At 54.1% G+C, this 19152-nt stretch overlaps 8 protein-coding genes across 8 annotated transcripts; 4 read left to right on the top strand and 4 right to left on the bottom strand.

The window, feature by feature from the left end:
• Positions 1-127: 127 nt before the first annotated feature.
• Positions 128-997, bottom strand: CTAM01_02228 (ribosomal protein L16p/L10e; the record flags this gene model as incomplete). Its single annotated transcript, XM_060518267.1, has 3 exons — positions 128-312; positions 365-506; positions 563-997. The coding sequence occupies 3 exons, from the start codon at positions 995-997 to the stop codon at positions 128-130; spliced, it is 762 nt and encodes a 253-aa protein (XP_060386900.1).
• A 380-nt stretch (positions 998-1377) lies between these two features.
• CTAM01_02229 (replication factor RFC1 C terminal domain-containing protein) lies at positions 1378-4650 on the top strand (the record flags this gene model as incomplete). The annotated part of the gene is made up of 4 exons (XM_060518268.1): positions 1378-1523; positions 1575-1613; positions 1665-4265; positions 4317-4650. The coding sequence occupies 4 exons, from the start codon at positions 1378-1380 to the stop codon at positions 4648-4650; spliced, it is 3120 nt and encodes a 1039-aa protein (XP_060386901.1).
• A 640-nt stretch (positions 4651-5290) lies between these two features.
• CTAM01_02230 (uncharacterized protein) lies at positions 5291-8818 on the top strand (the record flags this gene model as incomplete). The annotated part of the gene is made up of 10 exons (XM_060518269.1): positions 5291-5465; positions 5738-5854; positions 5937-6236; positions 6291-6395; positions 6578-7031; positions 7094-7183; positions 7239-7459; positions 7508-7638; positions 7692-7860; positions 7917-8818. The coding sequence occupies 10 exons, from the start codon at positions 5291-5293 to the stop codon at positions 8816-8818; spliced, it is 2664 nt and encodes an 887-aa protein (XP_060386902.1).
• Positions 8819-9847: 1029 nt separating this feature from the next.
• Positions 9848-10627, bottom strand: CTAM01_02231 (GrpE protein; the record flags this gene model as incomplete). Its single annotated transcript, XM_060518270.1, has 2 exons — positions 9848-10291; positions 10364-10627. The coding sequence occupies 2 exons, from the start codon at positions 10625-10627 to the stop codon at positions 9848-9850; spliced, it is 708 nt and encodes a 235-aa protein (XP_060386903.1).
• Positions 10628-11207: 580 nt separating this feature from the next.
• CTAM01_02232 (RNA polymerase Rpb3/RpoA insert domain-containing protein) lies at positions 11208-12347 on the top strand (the record flags this gene model as incomplete). The annotated part of the gene is made up of 3 exons (XM_060518271.1): positions 11208-11270; positions 11334-11899; positions 11957-12347. The coding sequence occupies 3 exons, from the start codon at positions 11208-11210 to the stop codon at positions 12345-12347; spliced, it is 1020 nt and encodes a 339-aa protein (XP_060386904.1).
• A 659-nt stretch (positions 12348-13006) lies between these two features.
• On the bottom strand, positions 13007-14418 carry CTAM01_02233 (uncharacterized protein; the record flags this gene model as incomplete). The annotated part of the gene is made up of 4 exons (XM_060518272.1): positions 13007-13106; positions 13180-13886; positions 14077-14099; positions 14145-14418. The coding sequence occupies 4 exons, from the start codon at positions 14416-14418 to the stop codon at positions 13007-13009; spliced, it is 1104 nt and encodes a 367-aa protein (XP_060386905.1).
• A 429-nt stretch (positions 14419-14847) lies between these two features.
• On the bottom strand, positions 14848-15009 carry CTAM01_02234 (uncharacterized protein; the record flags this gene model as incomplete). Its single annotated transcript, XM_060518273.1, has 1 exon — positions 14848-15009. One exon carries the CDS (start codon positions 15007-15009, stop codon positions 14848-14850), a length of 162 nt encoding a protein of 53 aa, XP_060386906.1.
• Positions 15010-15316: 307 nt separating this feature from the next.
• CTAM01_02235 (phenylalanyl-tRNA synthetase) lies at positions 15317-16874 on the top strand (the record flags this gene model as incomplete). The annotated part of the gene is made up of 2 exons (XM_060518274.1): positions 15317-15452; positions 15514-16874. The coding sequence occupies 2 exons, from the start codon at positions 15317-15319 to the stop codon at positions 16872-16874; spliced, it is 1497 nt and encodes a 498-aa protein (XP_060386907.1).
• Positions 16875-19152: the final 2278 nt, after the last annotated feature.

Here is a 19152-nt window from a genome sequence, read left to right on the forward strand (position 1 = left end):
AGTCGCAATGACACCTCCCCATCTGGTAAGGTCATCTATAGTACAGCCACTCCATGAACTTGAGATTGCGCTGAGCCTATCTCAAAGTTAAGAGCGGTAAATGTTACAATCATTTTCATCCAAAACTCTAGGGCGCTGCAGACGGCGTAGTGGTAGACGCCGCGCTGGTGGGCTTGCTCGTTGCCTCAGCCAGCAAGTCTTCAGGCGCAATCGCCTTTCTTGGTCTCTTCAGATCCTCCAACGTAACACCGTTCTCAAGTTTCGTAATACCAACAACAGGAGCCGCTCCCTTGTGTACAAACTCCCATTGACCTAGCATTAAGTCAGTCTTGGCTGTGCTTCACGCAATTGGGAATGTACTCACCGGGCAACTTGTTACCCGCCAGACGGAAGGCATCCTTTGCAACAGCCTCGTGAAGCATTCCTCTGATCTCGAAAACGATCTGGTTGACAGCAACACGCGCCGCCCAATGATCGAAAGAACCCTTTCCCTTACCCATACGCATCTAGTCCGGGAATCAGCACTTGACTATCGCCCATAATTCCTCAACATCCGCCTTACCTCGTTACCAGACACATAGACACCAACGTTGCAGCACACTCTCTTGTACAGTCGGTACTTTTGACCACGTAATCTCATCTTAATCGTATCTTCAGCGTTCTTGAGCTGCTTGGCGCTGATTCTTCGGTGGTGATCCTTCATTCGGAGACCGTAGTCGCCCCAGATGACAGTCGTGCCCTTGGTCGATCCTCCCGTAGCCACGCGAGGACGTCCTTTCATCATCTTCTTCGTTCGGTCGATCGAGGGTTCGAGCCATGTGCCCTGCGCTGCAGGTGTCGTGGAAAACGGGCGGGCATCGCGGAGGATCTGGGATGCGACCAGCGGCTTTGTCAATTGAGGTCGGATCGCGGCCCTAAGAGGACTGACTGTCGGCGTCGTAGATATTCTGAGGCCTTGGAAGGCGCTGAGAAGCGCCGTAGGAGCGGTGGGCCTCATGTTTGCGACTTGCCGATGAACGTCGTTGATGATGCGATCTCCAAAAAAATGTCCCTAGCTTCACGAGAGCTTAGGTGTGGCTTGGATGGCCTGAGATGTTGGGCGATAATTTTGCTGAGGCTTTGCCTGGAGCTGCTGCGCCACATGCACTCTAAAGTGAACTGACCGGGGTCACGGACCTCGCGTCACTTTCGCGTAGCAACTGGAAATCCATTACGTGCACGCTTCCCGACTTGACGCCAGGCACGGCGACCTCGATTGGTCTTTTCGTCTGTCAACCTCCAACTTCCCTCCAGGCAACAGTAGGCCAACTTTCGATATAAACTTTTCGCTGCTTTCAACAATCACTCAACGGAAGACAGGTGACTGTACAAAACGCAATGCCTGATATTAGGTCATTCTTTGGGCCGAAGGGAGGCGGGCCCCCGAAGCCCTTGCCAAAAAAGGTCGAGGAGCCCCCAAAGGCCCGAAGGGGCAGGAAAGTCATCGAGGACAGCGACGATGATGCCGACCCTACTCCTGCGCCGTTAGTCGATTCCAAAACCCTGTACTTGAAGACTAAGCTAACTCGTCCTAGAAAACCGGCAGCGAAAGCTGCTGTCAGGAAGAAGGCTAAGTACGCGAACTATATTGCCCTCTTCGTCGATTGCTTCTAATTCTGTAGCAGAGACGAGGCTGCTAAGGGAACCGAGACCACAGCCAGCGACTACTTTGCATCATCCAAATCTTCCAAGGCGGCTAAGCCTGCACCCGCCGCAAAGCCAGACCAAGCAACTAAAGTGAAGACCGAAGTCGAGATCAGGACCAGCCCACGCAACAAGAAGACTACTGCGAAACCTGTAGAAGTAACGCCCAAGAAGCGCGCCGCCAGGACATACACCAAGATCGAGTCCGACGACGATGCCGATGCTTACAAAGACGAAGACGATGAGGATGAGGATGACATCTTTGCTGCTGATGTGAAGGGTCGCAACAAGCGAAAGACCGACGACTATGCGGAGGACGAGAGCGACGAGGATATACAACCAAAACCGAAGCGTGTAGCCTCGCGGAGTGCCGCCAATGGCACCCCAAGCAAGAGCACAAGGGCAGCAGCTGGCACAAAGAGGCGCAAGACTCCTGACGAGGACGAGGAGGAAGAGGAGGAAGAGCAGCCGCCCAAAAAGAAGGCGCCCGCTAAGCCACGCCCTCCCAGGGCTAAAAAGGCAGACGAACCTGAAGATTCGGCTTATCAGTCGATCCTCGACAACATCCCCACTGTCCGCCCTCCGACACCTCCACCCCAGGACCCAAATGCCCCAAAATTTGACTGGAGGAAGAATGCCGGTGGTGGAGGAAACAGCGCGGCTGTGCCTGCTAATGCAGGTGCCGCGGAACTGCCCGATGGCGAGGATGAATGTCTCTCTGGATTGACATTCGTCTTCACCGGTGTCCTTCAAACCATCGGCCGTGAGGAAGGTCAGGCGTTGGTCAAGAAGTACGGTGGCAAAATTACTGGAGCACCAAGTAGCAAGACCAGCTATGTCGTCCTGGGAGACGATGCAGGACCCAGTAAGCTGAAGAAGATCAGGGACATGAACATCAAAACCATCAACGAGGAGGGCCTGTTCGAACTCATCAGGAAATTGCCTGCCTATGGCGGCTCCGGCAAGGGTGCCGAGAAGGCGCGCGAGAAGAAGAAGAAAGACGAGGAGGCTATCAAGATCCAGGCAATGGAGATGGAGCGAGAAGAGAAGGCCCGGAAGGCTGCAGCAGAGAAGGCAGCCAAGCAAGCAGCCGCCGCTCGGGGGACTACAGTTGCCCCTACCCCGACAGCAGCTCCAGTGCAGCTTTGGACATCAAAGTATGCGCCGACGGCACTCAATCATATCTGCGGCAACAAGGCGCAGGTCGAGAAGATCCAGGCTTGGTTGAGGAATTGGCAAAAGGCACGCAAGTACGACTTTCAACGGCGCGGCGCAGACGGTATGGGTGGCACGCGAGCTATCATAATCTCTGGTCCGCCCGGCATCGGCAAGACGACTGCAGCACACTTGGCTGCCAAACTCGAGGGCTTCGATGTCATTGAGAGCAACGCCAGTGACACTCGCAGTAAGAAATTAGTCGAAAATGGTGTCGCTGATATCATGAACAACACATCGCTTCTCGGCTTCTTTGCTGGAGACGGCAAAAAGGTTGACGGAGAAAAGAAGAACATTGTGTTAATTATGGACGAGGTCGACGGAATGTCCGCAGGAGATCGTGGTGGTGTTGGAGCCCTGGCTAAGTTCTGCAAAAAGACCGAGATTCCCCTCATTCTCATTTGCAATGAGCGGAAACTGCCAAAGATGAAGCCATTTGACTTCGTCGCCATGGATGTTCCCTTCAGGCGCCCGACGGTAGAACAGGTCCGGTCCCGTATCATGACAATATGTCATCGCGAAGGCCTCAAGCTACCTGTGCCCGTTGTCGATGCCCTCATCGAAGGCAGCAACAAGGATATTCGGCAAATCATCAACATGATCTCCACCGCCAAGCTCGACCAAGCATCGATGAGCTACGACAAGGGCAAGGCAATGACCAAGGCATGGGAGAAACACGTCGTTCTCAAGCCTTGGGATATTTGCCAGAAGATGCTCGCTGGTGGTCTGTTCGCTCCCGCCAGCAAAACTACTTTGAATGAAAAGATCGAGCTATACTTCAACGACCACGAGTTCAGTTACCTGATGATTCAGGAAAACTACCTGCGCTCAAAGCCAATGGCACTTAACAACAGAGGTTACAACAAGAGGGAAGAGAACCTGAAGTACCTCGAATTGATAGATCAGGCGGCGGAGAGCATCAGCGATGGTGATCTGGTTGATCGAATGATTCACGGGCCTCAACAGCAATGGAGTCTCATGCCTACTCACGCCGTTTTCAGCACGGTTCGACCATCGAGCTTCGTTGCTGGCCAGCTCATGGGCTCCAACTTCACCTCCTGGCTCGGCAACAACAGCAAGACTGGCAAACTCGGTCGATTTGTCCGTGAGCTACACTCACACATGCGGTTGAGGTCATCTGGAGACGCCAATGAGGTTCGCCAGCAATATCTGCCTGTCTTGTGGGATCAGATGATACGCCGGTTGTCCGTCGAAGGCAAGGAATCTGTCGACGAGATTATCGAGCTGATGGACAGCTACTACTTGACACGAGACGACTTCGATGCGATTCAGGAGCTCGGCGTTGGTCCGCAAGCTGAGGGCCGGGCTGATATCGAATCCAAGACAAAAGCGGCATTCACGCGAACGTAAGTACTCGTGCTTCTTGCTATTCCTTCTTAGCGCTAACAACTCTCCAGCTACAACGCAATGTCTCATCCTATCCCTTTCTTGAAGGCCAGCAATATCATGGAGCCCAAGAAGGTGGCGAAGGAGGCTCCGGATCTCGAAGAAGCTATTGAGGAGGACGATGATGCCGATGTTGCAGAACCTGCCGATGCGGGCGAGGAGGACGAGGACAAGATTGACTTGAAGAAGGACAAGCTAATCAAGGCGCCCAAACCGAAGGCTAAGAGAGCAACGAAGAAGGCCAAAGCAGGCGATGATGATGACGATGAAGATGCAGATGCCAAGCCTAAGAAGGGTAGGCCCAAGGCCAAGGCAACGACTGCCAAGGGAAAGGGCAAGAAGTAATGGCATAATGGTCGACAGATATCAATCTAGGGGCACCTTTTATCATGGGAGGAGAACGCCAGTGTTCACTGAGTTCGAGTGAGGCATCCATGGCAATTGTAGAATTATGAGGTTTAAATCAGGAATACCTACTGTTCTTTGAACACCTTTGATCAGCGGCTAGATATTGTATGAAGTCGTTAACCAATCACAAAATGATTTGAGGGTTGTACATCATGAAAGGTAATCAGTGTAAAGTGGTGTGAGCGACAACGTCTGTGTAAGTTAATATGTGAGGAACCAGACTTGAGAATGACAGCTGCATTTTGACATCTTCATGAAAGGCAACTGCGAGTGTTTGGTAGACAACGGTTTTGTGCAACCCATCCATGGCCAGTGAATCCTTAAGGAGAGCTTCCTGCCAAAATGGGTTGTTCTTGAACCTTTGCCAGAATCCCCCGAACACACCCATCACCATCAGTACAAGGGGTTATGTCAATCATACACAAAACTTGAAAGGCACCTAACCAAGCTCCGAGTCCCTCATTTTTCAGCATTCCAAGTTCGAAGTGAGTACCTCTTGATGGCTTCGATTTGTTACCTCGCCTTCCAAAAGCACGAAGCTAATCCAAAATGTTCGTTGCGCAGTCCGCCACATCAAATGATTCCTATCAGTTACAACGCTTACGTCCAACCGGCCGTCCATGATGTCGAGCGCTTTGGATCATCCCGCTTAGCCGTCGGAGGGGCTTCAAGCTTCAAGATGATGAATGAGAAGGATCAAAAGAAGCCCGGGTCCAAGAAGACGTTCTGGATTGCCGCAAAGGCCTTGAAGGGTGAACATCTCCTCCAACCCTCGACGCTTTGCCTTCCTGATCTCACGATCTCTCGCCTCAACCACCCTCTGTTCATTCATTTTCCGATCCTTCCTCTCTTTTCTTCCCATCGAGTCCTGCTGAGCTTCATCCATCTTCCAATCTCGAGTGTTTGAGGCGTTTGTTTCTTCGGAAATACTCGAGAACACCTGATTGCCTCCCCTTCCCATACTCGGATCCTCGTTACCAACATTTTTTCATCGCTTCACAGTTGCTCATTATCTTCACCGCAGGTCTGGTATCGAAGGCAGCCTTCTCTCTCAAGAAGTCAAAGAGCTTCACTACTCTTAAGCGCCTATCGAGAATGTCCTCTCGACGTGACCGCGGCCAGCACTCGCGCTCCAAGTCTGGTAAGTCATCCGACCTGCTCATCGATCTTTGGGCTGCTTTCAGCGCAAGTACGAACCATATTCCTGACGAAAAAAAAAATAGCAAACAATATCGACACCGCGGGTACCCTCGAAGCTCACAATCCCCATCGCCTTTCTATCATCGAAGAGGCGTCTCGCGAGTCGCGCGAGTCGTCCCACGACATCTACTCTGCCAACATGTACGATGAACAGGGCTTCCTCAGTGAAGACCACGAGGACATCTACGATCTCGACGAGTTCGAGATGATGAACTCCAATGTCGGACCCCACGGCCAGGACAATGGAGCCCTCACCCACGACACGGTCTTGTACGGCAACTGGGAGCAAGACAACAACTTGCACGAGTTCAACCGTTCTTCGAGTGAGTCTTTGAATTGTCATCTTCTCAACGCTTTCTCTAACTTCTTGAACACAGGCCCGGAGACGGTCGCTTTTGACCATGCCCGCTACGCCGGTGTCAACCTCTGGGAAGTGAGCATCAGCACCGATTCGGAGTCGTACTCGCGTTCGGTCCATGAAGGTATCAAGTGCTCCGCGTTGCTCTGCTGCTTCCACTAGGGTCTTAGATAGCACATTCTGGTTTGAATGAGATACCTTTCTGCTCTTACTGACATCATCTACCTACTCCCTGCCTGGGCCTCGTAGAATTTTCTGTTAGCTCTTTCCCTCATATGAATGTCGTAACTAACCGACTTATCCTAGTTCCTGATCCCAGCATCAAGATAGAAGGAATCCCCACGACCAAGGACTGGTCCATCTTTCAAAGCAAGCTGGTCGACTACGGTGCCGATGAGCCTAGCCCTCAGCTCCCTGGCTGCTCGGCCGGTCACCCTTTCGCGAAGGAGTGGTTCATGACAGACTCCATGATGAAGGCCTACGATGCTGTACGCGGCTCCATGCGGGATGCGAACGACCCGCTGCGATCTTGGATGGAGGTGAAGGCTTTTGAGTCTGCTCTAAGAGCGAAGAGAGATGCTACCAAGGTTGCGGTTGACGGCCCTTCTTGCCAACATGATGAGAAGCCAGACGTCAAGGGAAAAGGAAGAGCTGCCGATGGCGGCGGCTTCGCTCGCAGCGAGCACGACGAGAAGCCTGAGGGCAAGGGAAAGGAAAGGGCTGTCGACGGTGGCGGCTTTGCATGCGGCGAACCCCAGAAGTGAGTCTCCGTCCGAGGATGTGCCCTCCTACTCGTCATCATCCTAACCACAATTCTACCAGTACTTCCAAGACGCAGCCATCTCCTATCAAGGGAGCCGCGACTTCGGGCTTGAGGGCTGATGTGAAGCGAGAGAAGGATGACTACGTCAAGTGAGTTTTCGTGTGACCAGTTGCTTCGTTCGGCCTGATGACGGACTGTGTCTAGGATGCTCGATGACACCCACCTGTTGTCTGCTGAGTACGCCCCGGATACTGCGGACAGGAAGGGAGCCTACAATGTCCCTCGCCCCAAATATCTCCACATCGCGCCCGATTTCGAAGATTTCAGATTCGAAGATTACCTCCCTCCGATCACCAAGACCCCTGAGTCCTCTTTCAAGGGGCTGCTCCCCTACAAACTGCCTTACGACCCGGACCGCAACTTTGGTAAGTCTGGCTCAAGTCATAATTCGCACCAATACTGACACATGCTAGTCGAGGACTACGGTATCTCGGACGACGAGGGTGATCCCGAGACTGGAAGAATCTCCCCTTGTACTTTCCGCCTTCTGGCCGAGGGATGTGCTGAGCAGAACACTGACGGAAAGGTCTTCATGGCCGATGATGTAAGTTTTACTGCATCTTCGTTCTAAGCAACCCATGGCTGAATAGGTTTTAGGCTCAGCGTATGCGTCCCGAGACTTCCATGGACGATGGCCCTCCTAAAGAGAAAGCCCCTGACCGTCTCCTCATGGAGTTCGAGACCCAGAGAGACATCAACGACAATGGCTATCTCACGCCCTGCTACTCTCTTGACTCCGAACCTTCCATCATCTACCTGCCTGCTGGTAACAAGCACAGCAATGACCCTCTCAAAGGTATAAAGACACTGACTCTAGCATAGGCGTGACCTTCCAGCACAAGATGCGCAACTGGTGGTTCGGCCTCTTCGATCGCATGAACCCCGAAGTCGCACGCAACTTCCGCAAGATTGAGTATCATGAACAAGGCGACCCCCCGATCGCGCCTCCCAAAGCTGCCACTGAGGATTCGACCACCACTACCGAGCCCAGCGGCCCCTGGGCCCAGCACTACACCCACTCCGACATCGAGACGATCCTCAACACCCCCGGTGCTCGCAAGGTCGCCGGCGTCGAGGCGACGAGCGCGGCCGAACTCATCACGCAGCGCCAGAAGACCATCCTCCGCTGGAAAACCCGAGACGAGGAGGTCACCCGCGAGAACGCCGTCCTGCGCGTCGACGTCGGTCAAGCCCAGAAGGAGCTTCGCGAGATGCGCCTGTCTGTCGACCACGTCCTGGCGCAGAGGGCCGCCCAAGAACGCGCCGATCGCGAGCGTGCAGCGCGGGAGCTCAGAGAGGCCTGGGAGCGCAAGGCCGCGTGGGAGCGTGCTGAGAAGGAGAGAATCGCAGCGGAAGAGCTCGCCGAGAAGGAACGCAAGGCCGCCGAGGAGGTTGCTGAGCGAGAGCGTAAAGCTGCTGAGGAACGCGCCGAAGAGGAGAGGAAGGCGGCCGAGGAGCTCGCCAAGCGCCAGAAGCATGAGAAGCGGGTGTTGCGCCGTGTGTCTGCGCACTTGCACGACTTGCGGTACGAGGTTCAGGCCAAGTTCCACTCCCTCAAGGACGCCGAGGATGAGAATGAGAAGATGAAGAAGGAGCTGGTTCGTTGCAAGACCCGTATCATGGAAGAGTGCTCGAGAGCCAACTTGTCGAGTCCCGATGAGGTTCGCCGGGCTGTCTCGCAGAACTTCCGGGATAAGATGGCGGCCTTGGACCTTTCTGGTTGAAATCTGGAATGAGTTTGCAGTGGGAACTGGACTATGACACAGTCGGCTGTTCTTGTGACATTCTCGCTTCTACATTGCTATATTCAGCAAGGCTCTTTATTGCCTGTTGCTGATGGATAAGTTCTAGGATTTGGATTGTGGTGAGTTCACCGGGCTCACGAGAATACCAGGACAAAGCTATATGGCTGGGGCGATCGGTGACGACTCGACTTTTCTCGACAACTATGATGGCTTTGGATCTTCGAGTCCTGGCCTCTCAGTCTTTTGACAAGTTTGTTATGAGCAAACAATTAGGTACTGCCAAGCTACCGTCATCAGTGTCGAGTGGGACCATTGACTAACACCACGTCGCAGGTTGGGGGAACGCACAGTTCTTGACGAACTCTTCCGATCTTGTCCCCCTTTTCCAGATTGCCTTCTACGAACGATAATTTGGGTCATGATGTGTCCATTGTTTGAGTACGATGCTCTATGTCGAGATTACTGGAAGATGTTGGATTGGCCTAGGAGCCGAGTGCGGCCTTACGACATTGTTAGTGGAAATAGGTAGTGCCAAAATATTACGTTCAACCTTAATCGGTTGTGATTGCAAAGACCGGGATGTGATTGTCCGTGTGATTAAGACACAGGGAGATTGAAATCCCCTAGGCGGTATGATTAAATTGTACCAGAGCTTTGAGAAGAATCATTAGACCCCGAAACCCCTATTCGGGGTCTATGTATACACAAACGTATCCAGATTCTATCCGTTTCTTCTTTTCATCCAGCAAAAAGGCCTTCCCATTTGCGGCCCCCTTACATTTTTTTCCGCCATGCTATTGTCACATCATGAGAGGAGCATTATACACCGACCGGAACGCCCAGTTCGCTGTTCCGGGAATCGAGAGAATATCGTAGAACATAATGGTACAAGGGGGGCTGGTAAATTGCCGACGCCTCCAGCGGTGAGCCGACCAGCCCCATGAGTTTTTAGAACAAGATCTTCGTAGAGATCGGAATTGTGATGTAGGATGTCGAGACATCGGCCTCTTAAGCGTTCTTGACGACGCCGACCTTGGCAGCGCGCATCACGCGGCCGTTGAGCTTGAAGCCCTTCTGCTGGACGTGGAAGACGGTGTTGTCCTCCTTGTCGGGCTGAGGTGCCATGAAGGTGGCGTCGTGCTCGTTGGGGTTGAACTTCTCGCCCTCGGGGTCGAAGCGCTCGATGCCGTGCTTCTTCAGCGTCGACATGAGGATGTCGTCGGTCATCTTGAGACCCTCGTACAGGTTGGCGAGGTCCTTGAGATCGCCCGACTTCTCCTCGACCTTGAGCTTCTCCTGGGGCACCATGGAGAGGGCGCGGTCGAGGTTGTCGATGCTGTCAATGAGATCCTTGGAGAACTTCTGCAGGGCGAAGTCGCGCGCCTGCTTGACCTCGCGTTGTGTGCGGTCCTGGAGGTTACGGAAGTCGGCGATGGTGCGAAGGCACTTGTCCTGGAGAGCTGCATGTTAGGATTGGGTCTCGATCCTCGGTGTCCGAGATCGGGGGACAGAAAGCGAACGAACCTTCCAGTCAGCAGCCTCCTTCTCCTTGGTCTCCAACTGCTTCTTCAGGGCAGACTCGGCATCATCGGCAGGCTTCTCGCCCTCCTTGGTGGCCTCGGTCGTCTCCTTGGCGTCGCTGTACCATCTCGCAACGGCGGGTTGCGCGGCTCGTATCCTGAAGGCAGGGGAGCTCTGGAACTGATTTTGGAAAACAGACTTGGGAGTCTGGGTGCGCATGCCGGTGCGCACTGCGCGGGAAGAGGTAGCAATGGCTTGTCTGAACATTGTGGCGGTTGTGGTGTTGTGTAAAAGACTCGGGCGGGCGAAAACGTGGTTGGAATCGAGGAGGCGATGTAGGGACTGGTCGCGTGTACGGAGAAGCTTTTAGAAGAAAATGAAATTTTATCGGAATGGCCCCAAGTGACGAATTGCCGTCCCTTGACCCCCCGGCCATGCGGGAAAGTTCGCGCCCAATCATAAGATTCCAGACAGCTCCATCCGGGGGCGGATGAATCGAGGGACCGCTCAGAGCTTTATCGATAACACTAGTGCCAAGGCAATGCCAACGCGTTCTCAGCAGGCGCCAGGCACAGTCGCCGCACCTTCCAATTGGTAATTCAGTGGCACCTGAGGCGGCAGGGTTCACTCTGGCTCTGGTCGCAAAAATATCCATTCAGCCTCCCCTCCACCGTGACACAATTGCCATCTTCCACCATTCAGTCCACCTGCGACCCACGATAATTACGATTGCCAAGGCGCTCTTGCTTCACGTACATACGAAATTGAACACGTTTGCCGCACTATCATCCGGATTGCATCTCAGAACCTTTGGCCGAGCTATAACTGAAAGGGGAACGGCGGCGCGATGGATTACGAGCCGATGCTATTGGATGGCGAGTCCGGAGGACCATCGATCAAGATCTCAGGGGTATTATTTCCCAAAATCCACTTGCTAGTGGCATTTCAAACTGACAGCCCGGCGCATCATTAGGCTGATAACATCCACGTCAACTTTGATCTCTCGAACTGCGACCTTTCCTTCGCCAACTCGCTGCGTCGCGTTATCCAGGCTGAAGTCCCTGTGATCGCCATCGACCTCGTCGAAATCGAGGCCAACACATCTGTCCTCGCTGACGAGTTCATTGCCCATCGCCTGGGTCTGATTCCCCTCCAGTCCAAGGACGTCAACAGCTTGCTTTACACCCGAGACTGCGACTGCGAGCAGTATTGCGACAACTGCAGCGTAAAGCTTACGCTGCATGCGCGATGCTCATCAGACGAGACCATGAAAGTCTACGCTAGCGACCTCATTGTCGACAGCTTCAGACAGAACGGCACCGTAGGAAACCCTGTAATCCTCGACCCTGAAGGACAAGGCTCTTTGATTGCGAAGCTGCGCAAAGGGCAGGAGCTTAAGGTATCATGCATCGCGAAGAAGGGTATTGCAAAGGAGCATGCAAAATGGATGCCAACGTCTGCTGTTGGGTTCGAATACGACCCTCACAACAAGCTACACCATCTGGACATGTGGTTCGAAGAAGATGCGAAGGCCGAATGGTGAGTGACTGGATTGACATATTCCTTGAAAGATGAGAGTCGCTAATGGTAGCAAAGGCCCGAGAGCAAATATGCCAAGATGGAGGACCCCCCACAAGAGGGCGAAGCTTTCGACTACGACGCAGTTCCCGGCAAGTTTTACTTTGAGGTCGAAGGCGTGGGCAGTCTGGAGCCGGATCAGATTATCCAGGAAGGAATCAAGATCTTGCAGGAGAAGTTGGCCCTCACGCTCCACATCCTCACAGGCGAGGCAGACGACGATGGCATGGGCGACTTTGATGGACCTCGCAGTCCCAACTTGGATATGGACGGCGGCAACCCCTGGCAAGATCAAGGCTATACCACTCCTTTCAATGGCGGCAACCAGACCGCGTGGGGAGGCAACGCAACGACACCCTACACCACAACGACACCTTACGGCGCCTCCGGACAGTCTGGATGGAACTGAGAGAGAACAACGAACACGAAATCATAAAAAGGCGTTCATGTATGAAAACCACTTTGAGACATGGGGGTGGTAATGGAGTTTGCGAATTTTTGCAAAGAAGCTAGCTTGGCCATCAGCTGGCTACGTTGATTCAGCTCGGTGGAGGTGGAGTTTGCCTGATGACGCGCGAAACGGAATCAATACGCACAACAAGATGCACTCCGCAGCGGCAAGAAGGGGTAGGCTTCTCAGCGTTCTGACGGTTAGACCTGAACTCAGACTGGCTTGGCTTATGGCTTGGCTTATAGACACCCGTGACAGGGGACGACGGCGGTAGAGCAATCGTAAAATAAGATAACAGCCTGTCAAACACTCGGGCAAAGAGAGGTGGGCGGGATTCGATTTCGGCTGAGAAGGCAGCTCTTCTACCGGACATCTGTAATACAACTCACACACAAACCTCACACGAAGCGAACATGAAATTGCTGCAAAGAAAATCAACCATATCTTTCTTTCCTGTGTATACCCTCCATTACTCCTGTCAAATGCAGCAGAGTTGCCTCTTTTTCCAACGCCTCCAAACATGCCAAGACGGTACTAGTGATGATAATGCAGCGCCAGTCTATCTAGGTATTTAACGCTCATTCTATAACACAACACAAGCCTTTTTTGTGTGTCTATTATCCCTTGATGGACGCATCTTCACCGTTGCCGATATCAGCAACCTTTCTATAGACCTTGCGGTGCATCTCTAGGAAGACAAATGTACAGATTGTTTGTCTAGGCGGGGGTTAGTAAAGTGTATACAAGATGTCCATCACGCAAGCAAGCGGGGAGAGGGACAAGAACGTACGGTCCGAGGCGGAGGAAACTGGGCACCCAGCCCTTGAACATCCACCCAAGGCCCTCAGCCTTGTAAATCTTGGCCAGGGTATGCGCCAGCCCCTCCTGGGTGCTCGCCGACATGACCCGCGTCTTGATGACATCAATGGGGCTCGTCACCGTGGCGGCCATCACACCAGCGAGGAACGAGGCCGTAAAGTGCGTCGTCAGGTTATCCCCCATGGGCGTGTGGCGGATGAGCATACCCTTGAAGGTATCGTACGACGCGAGCTGCGAGGCCGTCATGGCCGCAGCGCGCATGCTGTTGGGGAGGACGCCCCTGAACCAGCTCATGATGCCTTCCTCTCGCGCCATGCGGAGCATGCCCTCGAGGGCGTGGCTGTAGTTGCGGCGCTCGGCGGCGGGGAGGGCGGCGTCCTGCTGCATGCGGACGTTGAGGACGTCGGCGGCGTTTCCCGAGATGCCGCCGACGAAGCCCGCGGCCGAGGCCATGGCGACGAGGACGGGGAAGGAGGGGGGTTTGCCGTCGTTTGCGCGGGTGGCGCGGATCTTCATCTCCTCGTAGGCGCCGAAGCGGACGGTGGAGTAGGTCATCTGGCGGAGGAGGGAGGCCGAGAGGCCGTTGTAGAGACCTGTCACGCCGTGGTTGCGGATGATGTGGGTGAAGGTGCCGACCATGTTCTTTGGCGCGTCGGGGCGGCGGACCTGGAGGCGGACCTAGAGGAGGGTGGCATTGTGTAAGTAAGTAAGTTCTTGCTTTGGGAGCGACGTAGTTGTGTCGTTGTTTGCTACGGCTCTTAAGAGAGCTTGAGTTTGCTACCATGAATCGAGGGTTTCATTCGCTGGTGTGTTGTAGAAGTGGGAGCGCATTACCTTAACTGTGAGACATTGTCAGCTCTTGGCTCACTCCGATGTTTGTAATATCGCAGGCTCTCTCGCGCGCCATATCTCGAGATCAAGGTTGGTAGAACTTACCCAAATCCAGGGGATGGGTCACGCAGGCGGCCATACTACTGGCGCTGCCTCCGAACCAAAAAGGATACCTCAGCGATGGTTCCGCCGTCTTCTTCTGCTTTTGAGGCGCCGGCGTCGTCGCCGTAGCCGTCGGTTGCGCTTTTGACTGCTGCTTCTCCTGAGCCCCCTCGACCTGGCCCAACTTCAACGGCGAGGGCTGCGACGACGACGGCGGCCCGGACGGCTCGTCGGTCGATTTACTGGCGACCATGTTGGCGGCGGCGGCGGACTGCATCGTTGCAGGGTGTTGCGCAGTTCCCTATGATAAGCTCATCCCGTTGCGGCGCAATTGAACACTGCGTCGCGAAAATGACAAAGGATCCGTAAGTGAAGAAGCACAAACGGACGACCTTTCTCGGATTTAAGGTGAGTTATGTCCAAGATTGCCTGGTTCCCCTCTCTCTCGTGTCGGCAACTATCAGCTGAGTAGCGTATGTTGCTGGGACGTCACTTTTCGGTCGTTGCGGTCGAGTGACGTCTTTTTTTGTTATAAAGCCGACTTCGGGGAAGAGGGTGGTGTGGTCGTGCAGGAGGCCTTCTTTTTTTTGGTCGCTGTTTTGGGGTATGCAGGTGGTGGGAGGAATGGAAGAAGCCGAGGAATTGGAGATCGGCTCGGTTTATCGCGAACTTTTTTTTTGTCGTTATCTTTTTTTATTTACCTTAATTAACACCGATTCGGCTGAACGAGGGACGCGCTTCGAGTCGGCTCAAGGGAACGAAAGCAAAAAGGGAGATTTGCTGATTGATCAAGTCCCCTTTCAGAGGGAACCACCACCACCAATAGACAACAACAGAACCTGCTGCTTCGATTTTTTGGGTGCGTCATTGGGCCTGCAGCGAAGCCAGGGTGCCATGCGCTAATGAAGGGCGTCTCCGGACCCTTGCTCCGGGGGGAGTCGGCAGGGTCTGGCGCCGTGTGCCCGCCCCGGGTCGCAATGCCAATTGGCTTGGCCCGTGCATCCCGTAGCTTTTGTTAGACTTCTGGTGATCGACACTTTTTCGACCAACTGCTGCGAAAGCTCCCTTTTCCTAACGGCAGCTCTTGTCGCAGCACTACATCGAAGCTCTACGCCTGTGATGAGCACATAGAAAAAGGGCCTTTGCATACGGACAAGGGTGTTCACAACTTCAAAATGCTCGTCCCAAGATTAGCCGGTAGGCAATTGCAAAGTTGCTTCCGTGGCGCCACCTGCGCCGCGAGAGCTCCCCGACAATGGCAGGCCATCGCTTCATTGTCGATGAGCGGTAGCCGGCGCAGCTACTCCTCAGGTTAGATCACAATCAATTGGTCCTTGGTGATCCCTTTAACCTAAACAAACAAATATCACAGAACCCTCGGCGATTTCAAGAACCCTAGACCAGAAAAAGACCGTCGAGGTCAACGGCCAAACGATACCGACAGACACCTGGTTCAACGTCCCGACAAACGTCCTCGACGCCGCCTCGCGCAAGCTCCACCTCCAAAAAGATCACCCCGTCTACATCACGCGGCAAATCATCGAGTCGCAGTTCCCGGCGCCAACATACAAGTACCACAACACCTTTGACCCCGTCGTCACGACGCACCAGAACTTTGATTCGCTCGGGTTCCCCTTGGACCACCCCGGCCGCGCGAAATCAGACACCTACTACTTCAACAAGGACACCCTCCTCCGCACGCACACGAGCGCCCACCAGGCGCAGACTTTCCAAAAGAACCTGAGCGAGGGCTACCTCATCAGCGCAGACGTCTACCGCCGCGACGCCATCGACAGGAGCCACTACCCCGTCTTCCACCAGATGGAAGGCGCCCGCATGTGGGACAGGACAAAGGTGCCTAACGGCGACATCGCCGCCGCCGTCTGGGAGGACCTCGACAGGCTGCCGAAGCACAACGTGAAAGTCGAGGACCCGCATCCGGCCTACGATGCGGAGCGGAACCCCCTGCAGGAAGGTCACCACTCCCCCGCCGAGGCCGAGGCCATCGGCGCCCACCTGAAGCGCTCGCTCGAGAACATGGTGGTCGAGATCTTCACGAGAGCGAAAGCCGCCGCGGCGAAGGCGGACCCGGATTTCAAGGACGAACCCCTGCGTGTCCGCTGGGTCGAGGCGTACTTCCCCTTTACGAGCCCCTCGTGGGAGCTCGAGGTCTACTATGCAGGCGACTGGCTAGAGGTGCTGGGCTGCGGCGTGGTAAAGCAGGACATCGCCATCAACGCCGGCGTGCCGCAGCAGGTCGGCTGGGCCTTTGGCATCGGCCTCGAGCGCATCGCCATGCTCCTCTTCCAGATCCCCGACATCCGCCTCTTCTGGTCCAAGGACGAGCGGTTCCTGAGCCAGTTCCGGGGCGTCTCGGACCAGCTCGATAGCATGAAGCGCTTCGTGCCCTTTTCAAAGCACCCGGCCTGCCCCAAGGACGTCTCCTTTTGGCTCGGGAGCACCTCCTCGGCAGCAGGCGGCAACACGAAGGCCAACACGCAGGACTTCCACGAAAACGATTTCATGGAGCTGGTCCGCGACATCGCCGGCGAGCAGGCCGAGGACGTCCGGCTGGTGGACGAGTTCACGCACCCCAAGACGGGGCGACGTAGCATGTGCTACCGCATCAACTACCGAAGTCTCGAGCGGACCCTGACCAACGAGGAGACCAATGAGCTGCACAGCGAGGTGACCCGGAGATTGGTCGAAAAGCTAGGCGTCGAGATCCGGTAGGGGAAGACAGAAGAAAAAAAAAGGCAAACAAACACTGTGCAAGCAGTTGTTCAACGTTTGGCATAGTTTGAGGGGTAAAAGGGGGCTGTGCTGCCAACAACTTGTTATTCCCTCATCTTGAAGATGGGACGAGGGCTTCTCAATCCGATGGCGGTGAGTAAGTCCACATTCGGCATGCCATCATGACTGCATGGCATCATTCTAGCGTACTAGAACCCCGGCGTAAGTTATACGTCTCTGCCTGAGGGGTTGTCGTGAGACGGGTGCTGCTAAGCTTTTAGCTTGCGCCCTGGCCATGTGCCTGTGTAGAAGAAGAGGCCGTCACGGTCGTGTATCATATCAACTACATTGTACTATCAAGAACCACCCCAAAAAAAGGACGGACTGAGCTCAAGCTTGGCGTTTGTGAAGGCTGAGTAGAGCCATGAATCAAAATACTAGAACTTCAGGGTGAAAAGTTACGGGACCTCGGGATTTCCTTTGATCCCGTCGTCTTGCAGATGTGATGTGCTGTGTTCCTCGGAAGCTATGATTCTGAAGCAACCGTGTGATGTATGCATACGAAACATCAGACCAACGGGAAGAAGAAGAAAAAGAAAGCAGCAGCAGAGAACCGTTGAAAGTCAGCAGTGGATCATGGACCGCTCTGTCAAGCGTCCGAGCATCTCGGAACAAAGGAAGAGAAGATCTTGCTGCTGCTGCTGCTGCTGCTGCTCCCCAGACGATTGTAATCATGCTTGCTCTGATTGCGGGAGCTCAACTCCGCCGGTTCGGGAATGAAGCAAGAAAATAAAATTCTGAAGCAGTGACGCCGGGGTTGCAGATCGGTTGTATCATGCGCAAAACCTTCACACATAAAGCTCGCGCGCAGCAGCACGAGCGCATTAGTCTTCGGGAAGATGGAGTAGACCATCGACCCGTCGTCCCATCACCAAGAAACTTGGGACGGTCGTGCAAAAAGTCAGTTTCAAGGCTTTCTTCTTCTTTTCTTCACAAAAGATTTCTAGCCAATCCTCGCGCTCGCATTGTCACAAAAAACATGAGACTTGAGCCGGCCTACAGTACCAATGGTGGTGGAGGGGAGAGAGGTTTTGCTCGATTGTTAGACAGTTAAACTACACAGCCCACGTACCCTTGTCGAGCTCTCGTCGTTCGTTGCATCAGACCAAGCTGTGATTGTTGCAAAAATTTTCCTCAATGCTGATTTCCCCCTCTCGCAAGCGAGTTCCTTGTAATGTTGTCCGAACGGATGAGATGAGTTTGCCATCGCTTCAGGTCCGACTCGGCAGCAAAGTTTATCAAGCGGTAATCTCTCTGAGCAGACAATGTCTTTGGTGCAAGGAAGCCCCCGTTCTTCCGGGAGATAAGGTGCAAGGCATATCAAGCTTATGAGTACACTACTCTATAGACGTCCTGGTGCCGCAGGATCGCAACAAACGGTACCTAAGGTTACGGTCGGAACCATGAACTTGAGGCCCTGCAGGTCAGCAGTTGCAAAAGTACTCTTTCGGGGCCGTAGGAGACGACTTGGTCGATCGTTGACTGTCGTGCAAGCGAGTTGAGAAACGAAGACTCTTTGCTATAGGTGCAACTTGCCCAACTAGGCAATCGGCAGCCGGTATTATCTGGAATGGCGCCAGTGAAAAGACAGAGTGTCGGAGGTGCAGCGAAATGCAGAAAAAGAGCATGCATGTCTTGGCCTAGAACGGTGTCTGGGGAAGCCGATTGCAGCACGAAACATCAATCTGGCAGGTGGAAAGTCTTGGTGTTTTGCACAGCCTCGTTTCCAGATCGCCAGAAGGATATTTGCTGACCGTACAGCAGGACCGTAATCTTCCGTGTCAATCAGAGAGAGAGGGGAGCGTTTCTGCGGCGTGTCGGGGCGATCGGGTTGAAACATTGGCGAACATGGTCACAGAATGGGTGCTGCTGCCGTTGCAACGATCAGCGGCCGGGCCGTGTTGAATGCTGAAGGCAAATTCCATCTTGTTCGTCTGCTGTCCTCTGGGCTCTGCGGATAGAACCTCGATATCCATTGTGGCTGATTGTCCCTCTGCTAAGGATCAGACGAGCGTGTGCACTGGTAAATGTCTCTGACCAGCGGCGTAGGGAAGGGGCTGAGACTCGGTGCAATTTGGCGCAGAGCTGGCTGAGCGAAGACAAAATTCGTAGGCCGACTCGTGTGCCGGCGCGGGCTGAGCTGGCATAGCAAAGTTCAAGCTTCGAAGGCGAGCCGTGACTGAGGCTTTTCGGGACCCCATCCCGCGATCAATCTCGC

Source organism: Colletotrichum tamarilloi (genome assembly GCF_030869305.1).
Source record: "Colletotrichum tamarilloi strain Tom-12 chromosome Unknown Scaffold_5.1, whole genome shotgun sequence".
Classification (NCBI taxonomy): Eukaryota; Fungi; Ascomycota; class Sordariomycetes; order Glomerellales; family Glomerellaceae; genus Colletotrichum; species Colletotrichum tamarilloi.